Source organism: Xiphias gladius, chromosome 11, assembly GCF_016859285.1.
Source record: "Xiphias gladius isolate SHS-SW01 ecotype Sanya breed wild chromosome 11, ASM1685928v1, whole genome shotgun sequence".
Lineage (NCBI taxonomy): Eukaryota > Metazoa > Chordata > Actinopteri > Istiophoriformes > Xiphiidae > Xiphias > Xiphias gladius.
Window position 1 is genome coordinate 2,928,428 of NC_053410.1, and position 12,483 is coordinate 2,940,910.

Sequence of the window (12,483 nt, forward strand, 5' to 3'; positions counted from 1 at the left end):
TTCTTAACTCCCAGCAGCTCTGGCAGTCGGCCGCATCTGCTCAACAGCAACAAGCAGAAATGTGGGGCAGCTCCAAGGTGTTAGTTGGGTTGTTGGGGGAAAAAGCCAAGACGCTCGGTTTCTGAAAAAAGGAAACCAATATCTCATTTTAGCACCTAGAAGCCCAGCAAGTTCAAACTGGCGCTGCTCGATGGCCAAGAGCAAATATCTGTGGTTGTTCAGGACAACGGCCTGCTGTGTGTGTGTGTAGCCTGTAGTCTTCCTGTTCGTCTGTCTGAAGCAGGACGTTGTTTAATAACAGCAGTGCTTAATATGTTTTTTTCCTTAAAATGATTTCCATCTGCACCATGATTTCCACACACACACAGAGTCCATTAAAAAAAAAAACCCAAACAGCCAGACAAGGCAGTCCCAAAGTTTTTGGACTGGGTGAGAGACATTTGTGTTGCAGCTCACAGTCATGTAGACACTGGACCTAATGAGAGAGTGTTTTGGGGAAGAAATTTGGAACGAAGTCTGATGTCTTCAGGCAAGATTCTGCCACTCAGCTACGACACCGGACAAGTGTGTGTTTGTGTGTGTTTGTGTGTTTGTATGTGCTCATCCTTGGGAGTGTGTATGTGCACATTATTTTCTGTGTATGTGGGTATGTGTCCTCCTTACTGTGTGTTAACTCTTGTGCTGTGTGTGTGTCACTGTGCTGCCATGCGAGGAAGTGAGCCATTTTTGTGCCCAGGGCCGGCTTCCGGACAACAGCGACCTTTAGGCCAACTTAGAGGGGTGATGTCATCAGTAGGGGACAGCGTCAAGTTTTGCTGGGAGAGTTTGTTACTGCCTTTGTGTAGTGTGTGTGTGTGTGTGTGTGTTAGTCACTGCTCTGTTTATGATTTGCACTGCACCAGTGATAAAGGTTATGTGCTACAACTACAGGGCTGTTTTTTTATTTGTTGTTGGTTTATATCCTGCTATAGTTATATAATGTAATGTGTGGGTTTTTTCAATGGTAGAAAAGGTGGGTCCTTTACTTATATAATAGCATTGTAGCAGTACCTCAATAGGAAAATGGCTCAATTAAAAGACAAAAAAATACTTAACCTTGCAATAATCAATATTTGTGATACACAATTAAAACAAATCTGTGTGATGGATGTAATGGGTAGTGACATACGCACGTCGAATCATCACCAACTCTGCAGCTCTGCTAAGCTTTTTAGCCTCTTTATAACCATCGCGCATTTATGGCACATTTAATGCATGGTTTGGTTTCACCTTAGTACGTGAGCCCCATCCACAGCAGCGGCAGGCGGCTGTTTTCAGGAAATGAGTTCTGATAAATTCACTGTACACTGCCTTCCCGGCATCGAACGGCAGACAGACACAGCTAGCAACCGTGAAGAAAGTGAAGCGTCAAGTAAGCGCCCAAAAAAAACAGAGCCAAAGGGAGAGTGGAACTGGACTTGCATATTTATTAGGTGGACCCTAGCACGACTCCGATGGGGTAATGCTGCTCTGAGTCTGCTGGATTTGTAAACAGGTAACAGTGCGTACCTATCTAGTGAAAGCAATCATCCGAAAGCTCGGTTCTTTTCAAAGTGTGAGGTCATTAGTGTTTTAATACCCGAGAAGCACTTTAATGTCCGGGCAGACGTAAGTTTGATTACTTTGTGTGCTGATGTCTAGTTTAAAGTCACGTCACATGCACCGAACTTTGTAAAAGCCTTATCATAACAGAGCAACTGCTGATGTGAAGTTCCATGTAATGACAGCTCGTAGACAAATATAGTGGATTCAACAATTCAGTCCCACAAAAGACCAAAATACTACAGAAAAGTAACTCAGGATTGTATTATTACGCGTACCCGTTATTTTAACTGTCTCTTTCAGGATTTGTTTGTCCATGTACTTATATACAGTAGGTTGAGTTCATATCAGAGGTGCAAGCTTATGACCTTATATGTGTTTGTGCATGCGTGCACGATGGGTAGCTTGTAGCCAGAAGGCACAGTGATCAGATGCAGTCTAAAAGAGTAGGAACAGAGAAGGAAAGAAATGCAGCACACATAGTAGGAAGTAAAGGGATTAAACGGAGAGATTGGAATTCTATTTATATTGTCCATCAATTGATGAAGCTGTCTGTCCCTCAAGCAAATATATAAATATAATCTTGCCCAAATGAAGAGTTTTACTGACATAACAAACAAACATTTGCCTTGAATCTAAAACTGCAAACTGTCTGTCGCACAGTGGCAAAAGAAGACGTATGTCATTCGTTTTCCCGCAGCCTACACTCCTGTCAAGTAGAGTGGGATCCATATTTTCCACGGTTACTTGGTGTTCAGGCAACTCAAAGCCCCGCGTTCGCGTTAGGGAAAGATTGTGCTCTGGCTTAAATAGCGAAAAAGACAACACTGACTTGAAACATGGGAAGGAACGCGTTGACTTTTTCAATATTTAGCAATAAATGTTGTAATTCAGCAGTTATTGTGCATTTCCTCTGACACCCATTTGACAATGCAAGCCTGTTGCGTATAAATATATATTTTTGCCGTTGCGTTCGTGCTCCCCCTAATGATTGTTTGTGAGTGTATCAAATGCAAAAACTCAAAAATTCAGTGAAGGCTAGAAGCACACGCACAAAGGCCGAAGGGGGAAAATAAGTCTAAATTGCTGCAGAATCAAATGTAAAATGTCACTGGGAAAGAAAGCGCCTGTAATGGCATCATTTCATCGTCATGTTCGTCATGTTCAAATGGCGTAATTGCATAAATACAATGTTGTAATGGCCCGCAGGACAAACGGGGTCCATATTAGATGTGTTTTGTTAAAAACGGCCCAGCTGCTTAAAGATTCCACTTCCTGTGTCTCACTGATGAGCTGCAGAAGCTTCTTCCACAAAGATCCCGCAAAGTTGAAAACTCTCCTCCCCTCCTCCTCCCGTCACTCCCTCCCTCCCTCCATCCATCCCCCTCATGTATTCTCTCTCATCTCTAAATGAAGGGGAGAAAAAAGGAAAATGGCCATAATTAAACAGCATTTATGTCTCCACTCTCCACAGTCTCAAATGCTAATTGGTGACACTGCAGTTCAGCTTTGTACAATTACACCCAGCTCTCGCTCGCCTGATTAGCCATCAGTTTCCCTCTCACTCTTTCTCCCTCTCTTCTGCAAAACAGAGGAGAAGCTACGCGGCACTAAGTGGCTCATGAGACTCCCCGGGCGTGTCTACTTCGTTTCAAAATGTCCCCCCCCCCGTCGTCATTCACACGCCACAAGGATTCTCTGTGGAGGGTTGAGTCTGTTTGTTCAAATATCTTTCATCTATCTACACTTCAGCCATTTTCTCATATGAACTCTGGACATTTTCCGGGGAATCAGGTCACAACAGGAGATTCTGTCCACCTACTGGAAATACTCCGTTTGGGTTAGGCGAGGCGTGGCGCCCCGGACAGAGCGCGCAGGAGGCAGGATAGAAAAACGCCGTCAACACGCCCACTCACTCGCTGTGAATTCTTCGAAACAATGAGCTGCTCTGTCCTCGCATGGGGCTCAGTCGGGCATTGCACGCACTTTGTCCTCGGGAGCCGGGTCAGGGTAAAGTCTGTTTAATGTCCGATTGTTCAGGGCTGCAGTCCATGCGTGAAAGCAGCTTTTTAAAATTTTTTTATCAGGTTTTGGAGTTACTTTATTTATTGAAACATATGTAACGGGGGGAAGCCAGATGCTTTGACTGACAGCGTAGAAGTGATAATGAATCTGAATAGTTCATTTTTAGGAAGCAGCCCAACCGAGTGGGATAGCCAAGAGTTTGTTAGACTGTTCAGATATGTAAAGTAGCCATCTGTTTCACAGACTAACTTCACCCCGCTCATTTGCTGAAATCACATATGCAGAAAGCAAAAATATGCAAAAAGCGAGACGGGCCCACGGATGATCGGGGGTAACGAGAGATAAAGGTTCAAAGGTTGGAAACGTTACAGGAGGAGAACCTGCAGCTTCTCTGTCCGGACTCCAGGCCTCAGTTCGGCCTGTCTCTACACTCAGAGTTGATTTTGCTAGTTGTGCAGATGGAAAGCTGTTTCCGATTGAGTGCTATCTGTGGCTCATGTTCAACGGATAGTTTATTGATTTTTGCCCAAAGTGCTCTCATATGTGCGCGCGCGTGTGTGTTTGTGTGTGCTTGTTTTTATATCGCGGTGGGGACTGAATACCTTTTTGAGGGTTAAGACTTGGTTTTAGGGTTCAGGTTACAATCCGGCTTAGGTCAGGGTTAGAGTTTTCGGGATAGGCATTTAGCTGTGATGGTTAAGGTCGGGGTAAGGGGCTAGGAAAGGGATTATGTCAATGAGTCGCCCCCATGGGGATAGTGGAACAAGTCTGAGTCTTTTTTTTTTTTTTTTCTCTCTCCCTTTTTTTTTTTTTTGATTGAACCAAGCAGCACCGCTTGAAAGAGCAGAAACACAACCTCGGACATAATCACACAATCATGTACACACACTCACCTGGACCCAGACTCGTTCTAAGCCACATGTCCCATCTTTGTTTAATCAGTTTGATTGCTTATTACCCGTGGCCGAGCAGTCTTAAATCTAAACATATCAAGAGGCTCAGTGGAGTGTTAACAAACCCACAGGACACTCCCTTGGTAATGGCGACAATTAGCCACTCCGCTCCATTGGTTAGATGGCTAAACTTGGGGCCCTGTGGCCCATTAAGGGTGAGCTGAGGTATCACAGACTAAATGGGGAATCTTGGGCCTGATTGGATTTGAATCCCAGCCAGTGCGGGGTTTTTAGAAAGTAACTACGGAGGAGGGAAAATCATTGCAGGGGAGTTAGTGAGAGTAGTTGTTTTTCCTTCAATTGTCCTGGTAAATATTCAGTGTAGTGGGGGTCCTGACATGACTGGCGTCTGGGTTGGTGAGCCCATGAAAATGAAAATAAGATGCTGGCGCAAGAGTGTGACGGTATTAATATTTTCTTCCAATAATAATGTTTATTTGCGTAGCACTTAGAGAAACCAGAGCTTGCGAAGTGTTTTCCGACAGACGAGGTAAAACCGTTGAAGAAAAGTGAATAAACAGCGAGACGAAGTTCGGGTTACAGGGAACAAGCATTGCCAATGTCTGGCTGCCCACTGTGGCCACCTGCTCACCTTCCCTACAACAGTCAAGGTGGAACGACAGAGCACGTCCATCGCTGGAGTTTTGAAGCTGATGCGTCAATATGGGAGAACGATAAACATATAGTAACAGAGGTTTAGCTGCTAGTTTTAAAGATGGCGTGTTGTTTTCCTGCAATTTAAGGAGTTGCGATAAAGGTATGCACTGAGGCAGGATATTTTACTGTTGAACACAAACTTTCATTATGAAAGATGGCAGTAACATCAATTATAAGATAACAATAAATAACAATAAAAGGACTTCATGGTAAACTTCACTTAAGATAAATTATTACAAATAACAATAACTAGAAACACAAATAAAACAAAAAAGTAAAGATAAATTACATAAAAATTGCATCTTGTAAAAGTTGTAGTCTGTATTTTACTCTACTTACAGTTCTGCATTGCATTTGTAATGTGTTGATTCTAGATATGATGATAATAATAATACCAGCCCTCCAATGTATTCAAAATTAAATTAACTGGATTCGAAAAAGGGCAATACTGTATGTCAGGTGGGCTTTATGTTATGGTCTGTAGAGCTGTCGAATCAGCAATCAGATAACAGCAATGCAGACCAGAGGGAGGCTACGCTCTCCTCTCGACCGCCTATATGAGTTTGCTGTTCATAATAATACTTGAAGGCAAAATGGTCAGTGGTGGTAAAGGTCATGGGGGGTTGAATCAACAGTTAGTGCAGCAACAGCAAGAGATCGTTAGCCGTAAGAATGAAAATGTTCAAGTATGTCGGATGGAACGTTTTCCTATGATCTGAAAGTCAGCAGTGGGAGTGTAGTGACCGGATGGTTTTCCTCCAGCAGCGGCCGCGAGCATCTTGTCCTCTGTCACCGGGGGGAATTTTCCCGGTGGCGACGCGTCTGAATGCAGCTGAGAGGTCGGCCGTGGACCGGAGAGGACGCCACCACACTGGGCCTGAAAATGTCACGCTCATTACTGCGCCAGTGCGCTTTACAATGCTGTCGTCCCCCGCAGCGAGACCCAGGAGGACACGCCACACACGCTGCCACACGCACAAACGCACAGATACACAGGAGGAGGATTGTTCCGGCGCTGCTGTCCTCAGCGGTTTCGCCGGGACTTCCTGTTGTTAACTCTCCGGGTGCGCTTGTTTTGACATCTCGTCAGAAGTTCTGGTTGAGAGAGGAGCTTTGTGTTTGGCCAGATAACTTTGCCCTCCAGAAATTGAACTTTAGGGCTGAGTGTGCGCATGTGTGTGTATCTGTGTAACATGAGACCTTGTTCTTTGTTAGAGAGCATCACGTCGCTCGTTGACCTCTTGCTGCCCTTTGCCGTCCTAAAATCCCCAGTTGCCTGCGGTCACTGCGGTTTTGTATCTGGCCACAAACTTCCGGGGAATTCCTCCCTGCTCTGTCGTCTTCGCTCTCCCAAAACTGGAGCTGGAGGTCAGCAATGTAGTGCAAGGATACAGCTCCGTGATTGTATTTTCTTTTTCTGTTTGTACTTGAAAATGCTCTTTAAGGACAACTACAAAGGAGTAGTATATTCATGAATTACCTCTTATTTAAATTGGTTTTGTACTATCTGAAGATACCCCGCCCTGAGTACAGTTATGTAATGCGAAGAATTGCCCCGTAACTGCATAATGGTTGTGAGATACAAGGAAAAACATTTTCAAAAGAACAAAGGACACTATAAGCATGAAAACATGTTAGAAACATTCATGTTTTTTTGATTTTCTCCTCTTTTATTTGGTTTCCTTCTTGTCAACAGCTCCTCTGTTAGTTGTAATTGCTTATTATTGGGCTGTGGCTTGTGTTTGTGCCCCTACAATATGTTATTAAATGCGAAAACTCAAATGAAGTCGGAGGCAGTGGCTCTAAACCTCTTTGAGCTGTGCCGCCTTAAAAGGTTGAATATGTCTGGAGTTGGTGAGCTGTGGCATTTTTGTCTTTTATTCAGATGATTTGTGGAGGACTGAAGGATTAAAACTGTCCAGTGTTTTATCCAAAAAAGTGGTAAATATTGAAAAGTCAGAAAAAAGTATCTGAGACTTTCTTTCCCTGTTAATGATCTCTTGACCTGTTAGATTTAGACTGTAGATTTTGCAAATGTGGCCGTCAGGTCGAGTCGCAAGTCCCACCTCCAAAAAGCTAACGCTCAGCCGGCTGTATCCTTACACCGGTTCCTAAGTGGACGCCATGCGGACGAGCGAGGGGAGCCCACATCAGATCGTTTCAGTCTTTCTCAATGAAGATGTCCTAACGGGCGAGCAGGCGGAGCGACGTGCGGCTCGTTTGAAAAAACGCTCGGCCTGGCTCTATTATTTCTGCAGTCGTTTCGCGCACCTGCACCACCTCCAACCTATTTTCATGTCGTGTCTCAGATTTAAATCTGTGAATTTAAACCTGACTAGTAGTTAGCTGACAGTTAATCAGCATCACTGTTCATCACAGCCTCTATAGTGAGCCTATATGAAATATAAGAGTGTACAAATCACACAAAAAAAAAAATCATTCCAGCTGCGGAAATGATGAAAAAGACGCCCATATTTTCAGAAGCAGTGCTACATCGCTCGTAGTGTATCTGGACAATTTTTTTCGCGCTCCGTCCGCTGGAATTCGCTCGCTGTGTGTTAGGAGGAGGTGTTACACCGCCGTGGAACACTTTTGGCTGTATTCAGAGTTAAATACCTCCCATGAGTCAACACCCAACAAGACCAGGTGCGAGGAGAAGTCTCTTCTTCGGGTTGGAGTTGGACTCTGGCCTACTGCAGCTGGTCCGCTGAGGCTCAGAGTCCGGGAGGAAAAATATTGTTGCCTACTTAGTTTATAATTGTCAAGATGTAGCGGGTGGATAAACTTTCCCCGTCTTCATGATCACGTCTGCTCTTTCAACACAATATCCGCTCACAGCAAACAGTCCGGTTAATGTTTTTATCTTTCATGTTTAGGCACTAATAGCGCTTGGTTTGGGATAAATGTTTGGTCTGACTTAAATATTGCAGAGGTCAAAGGTGACGTGAAGCATGAGACGCAATGTCTTCACCAACATTTAACCAAAACTACAAAACTTTTCCTGACCCCAGCCAAAGTGCTTCTGTTGCTGAAACCCAGCCTGACCCGGGGCTCAGCAGAGTGCGTCCGGTGTCGAAGTCCCGTGCTCTTCCCGCTCAGCATCCACCCTGAGCTCCTCCCTACTTGTGTCTGGTATAAATACAAACAGTAGCATTACTTCATTTAAAAAAACAAAAAAAAATACCGAACGCTGTCGCTGCAAATAGTTCAGGTTGTCAATGATGTCGTCCCACAAACACATTTTTTAGTACATAAAGGCAACTTCCATAAGTAAATTTCATCATTTCTGACCTGCCAGTTCACTGGTGATTTCCAGTTGAGCTCCAAAAATTCAGATCACTTCAAACTTCGAAGCTCTCTGTACGTTCACGCTGCGAGTGTACGAAGGTCAAGGGGTCATTTTGGGGGCTGCTCTCGTGGGCTTTAATGAAATCAGAAAAAAAGTGTCCCCTCCGTCACATTGGTCCCACAGTGGAAGCAGATGACCTGAGTCACGGTGATGAACCAGAGCGGTGCATCCCTGTGATTCACTGTCGTTCTGCCCAATTAGATTTTTTTTTTTCATACCCTTGTTCATGCACTTCTAAGGAATCAATGATTTTTGACTGACTGACTAACCCTGCGAACCTCTCCTCTTTCCAGCTGTTTCCTGTCTCTGTTACTGGTCGCTGCCGTGGTTTGGAAAATCAAACAGACGTGCTGGGCCTCGCGACGACGGGAGGTAGGACGCATCGCCATCTCGCGTAATGTTGCGCTTGTGTGTGTGTGTGTGTGTGTGTATGGATACTATGTATTTCCTCATGTGTCAGAGTGTGACGCTCTGCTACACATAAGATGTTAGATGCAGCCGTCGCAAACTAAAGTAAACACGCACCGATGCAGCCCCCCCCCCAGCCCACAGTTGTGAAGGGTGGGTTAATGTCACCAGTCCCGAAAGAAAAAAACCAGATCTCTTTGCTTAATGAGCATCACCGTGATGATAAACACGGCCATTCCCCTTAATTAGTGCTCCTCATGAACCAATTAACTCAGACGAAGTGATGCTAAACGAAGTGGAATGTAGTGATATATCACTTAAAGCCTCAACAGATGCCAAATCATTTCGTATTTACTCCTGACCCTCCCGCACAGACACACAAAAACACAATTTGCCAGGCCGAATCATTTCGCCAGCTCCTCTATTTGACTTGTTTTCAGGTTTGGGCTCTTTTCAGTAATAGCCCCCGGTCTCTTCCTCGCTCTTAGAAGCGTTTTTATGCCCCTTTTTTTTTTCCAGTGTTTTGTGTTTGAGTCATCAGGCAGGAATCAGTGTTGGTTATGAGCACCGACGATAATAGTCTGTTGTTATTGGTGTAATCCACACACGTTCCACGCTGGAACATTGTGCTTAAATACACTTGTTGGTTTCTGCAGCCGCCCCCCCCCCAACTGCTGCGGTTCTGCCATTCTGCAGAAATCGCTGCCGCTTTGATGTGCTAATTAACTCTCAGCATTTAAAAGTTGGAGACATGTCTTGTTGCTTGTATGGTCTCTGAAAGGAGTTGACCTCAGTCAGAAGGGTTTGCAATCTGCTTGAGTGGTTTCGACGTTCCTGTGCGCAGTGACAGAAGTTTACGTCACCGCGCTTGTCACTGACTTGCAGTCGTCGCCATCTGGTACGTATAAATACACAATCAAGGGAATAGTCCACAGGAGCAGTCGGACTGTAAATGCAAAGCTCATTGTTTCTACAGACATTTCCTGTAAATGTCCAAATCGCGGGTGAAGGCGACCGGTTTAGATCGACTTTTCATCTGGAATGTACTTTCCCATGTATGAAACCATGGTGGACGATAAGAGCGGCTAAGGAGCCAGATGTTCTTCTCCAGAGCTTAGAGGAGAGTGAGTAGAGAACTTAAATTATTCAGGTCACCTGACACACAACGCCAGATGATAACACACGGTACGTCAGTGGCGTGTTCACCGTTTGCTGCGCTTCCCCCGTGTGGCCAGAATATCAGTCAGTGCAGGTTTAGACAAAGCGAGTTTTTCTGCTTAAGCACCTGATATCAATATTTTATGGCGTTCTGAAATGCAAAGCGTAAAACTGAACTACTGAACCTGATGTAAATATGAAACCATACCGTGCAGCCCCCTGTGACCCGACCAGCGCGGCCTTTGTTTAGCCTCGTCGCCCCCAGTGTGAGGAGCAGTGCTCACATTACTTATATGTGAGCCGGTCTCCTATCACAGCCAGAACCACAACCCCAAGGCTTTCTGCGCCGTTGGTTTATTTACCCCGACTTTCTCCAGCTCTCCCTCCTTCTCTACGTCAGTCTCTGCCTGTTTCCACCCGAGGGCTTTTTTTTTTTTTTTTTACCCTCTCTCACTTTAGATAACAAAGGATCTAATAAACAGAGACCTCTGCCTTTGAGGGAGAAATGGTCAGTGTAGGAACTCCAGCGTTTCAACTTCACCTTCTTCCCATTTACAGTTAATGTTGTGTTTTGAGAGGAAATCCGGTTATCTCCACATAATCGGTTCCTTTAGTCTGGCAAATGGAATGTCCTCAAAGTGGGATCTTTCACTTTAGGGGGTAGCTCAGGCTGTGGCTGAAAGAGGGGAAAAACAGAAAACACTGGATAGACCAGCCTTAGAGGGAGACCATCTCAGAAATGCAGTTGTTACACCACAGGAAACTTTCTGGATTTGTCCTGTAGCTGCTTTAAAAACCACTGAAAGCAGCCGCTGTAAGGAAGCGAGCTGCAGTGCAAAGTGTGCTACTGGGCCAAGTGTCGGTAGAGGAGCCCCCGTCACCGCAGCGGGGACGCTGCCAGGCAAATGTTACTAACGTCAGATTTTTTCCCTTTTAAGAAGATCCGATATCATCACGATGGTGTCTTAAATCACGTGAACAACTCGGGGGGATTTTGCATCAGTTCTAGCTCCCGTTTGTGGAACAGAGAGAAAACGGATGGAAGTGTAGTAATCACGGTGGAGAAGAGGGAAAAAGCGATGTTTAGTCATACCACAGGTCATGAGCATTTTTATTCCCATGTAAATATGCACCTCTTAACATGTTTTTTTCTGGATGTCTGGTTTTCCGTGCCCTTGACACCAGCGTCACCACGATGGGATACCTGACTGCTGAGTGAGGAACATTTGCGAAAGAGAAAAATGAACCTAAAATGCTGGTGGGACGAGGGAAGAGGAAGCCGTTAATACTGGTACCCTGGTCTGGGAGGGAGACCGTCCTCACCAAAACACAGTAGCATCACTTGTTTGCTTGTTTGAATCTACTTGCACTCGTGTGAATAATGACTCTCTCAAGCTTTTACGCCTTACGTTCACATTGCATTAACTCGGAGTTTCCAGAAACTGCCCGTCTAGTCTCTCCTCCCAACAGTCGCCACTGGTTTTTAACCATGAAGATGACATTTCACTAATGCTTACCAAGTACTTCACTTGCCTGGACTTGACCTTAACGGTAGAGGTGGCAGATTGGGCTGTTTTTGAAGTCACTGGCAAATGCACCTATTTCGTTGTTTAGGTCTGAGGATTTGTTGAAGGGGACAAGCAAATCCAGCGGCTCTCCTAAGCTTCGAATTGTCTCTATGGTATTTTCCTTCAGACCGTAACTGCAGCTCTCGATTTACTCAGACCTCTACTTACCCTGGCGTCGTTTATGATAGAAAACACAGAGGGGAGAGGGAGTGCGGAGACGCACGCGGCGATAAGCAGCCCCCCTAACAGAACTTTGTCACCGCTCCCAGTGAGATCTGCAGACTCTCGCCGCCTCGGCTTCACTCGCCCTGCACCACCGGCGAGAAATTAACAGTGCTAATCAGTGGAGCTGAATGCTGCGTGTTCATCACCTCCTCGTCCTGATGCATTTAGTGCCGGCCTGACTGTTATGGAGATAAACGGGTATTGTCAGGTGCCTCAGGGGCTCGGGGGAGAGCTGGTCAATCAGGCAAGATTAATCTAATGTATTGATATTGTTATTGTAATATACAGGAGCTGTTATTACTGATCAGGTTGTTTCTTTCATTCAGACTTCTTCATGTAGAGACTGTGTCCAGCCTTTTTCTGTCGGTCTAAAAAGAGCCGCACAATGTATTGAATTTTTACCTTCATCGTGAAAAGATTTCCCACATTAAACAGGTGGCAAAATGTTGCGATATCAGATGTTGGTGTAGTTGAATATTTTAAAACTTTTAAGAAAATTTGAGATATAAATACAGATATAGACACATCTTATGTTAAAGACTGAGTCAGCATTTTGAGG

The 12,483-nt window shown here is 44.9% G+C and overlaps 1 protein-coding gene across 1 annotated transcript in view; it reads left to right on the forward strand.

The window, feature by feature from the left end:
* Window positions 1-12,483, forward strand: part of atrnl1a (attractin-like 1a) — a 242,246-nt gene that overhangs the window by 140,644 nt on the left and 89,119 nt on the right. The window contains exon 27 of the mRNA XM_040139682.1: window positions 8,859-8,937. Coding sequence (XP_039995616.1) covers window positions 8,859-8,937 — 79 coding nt within the window. The remainder of the gene's footprint in view (window positions 1-8,858; window positions 8,938-12,483) is intronic.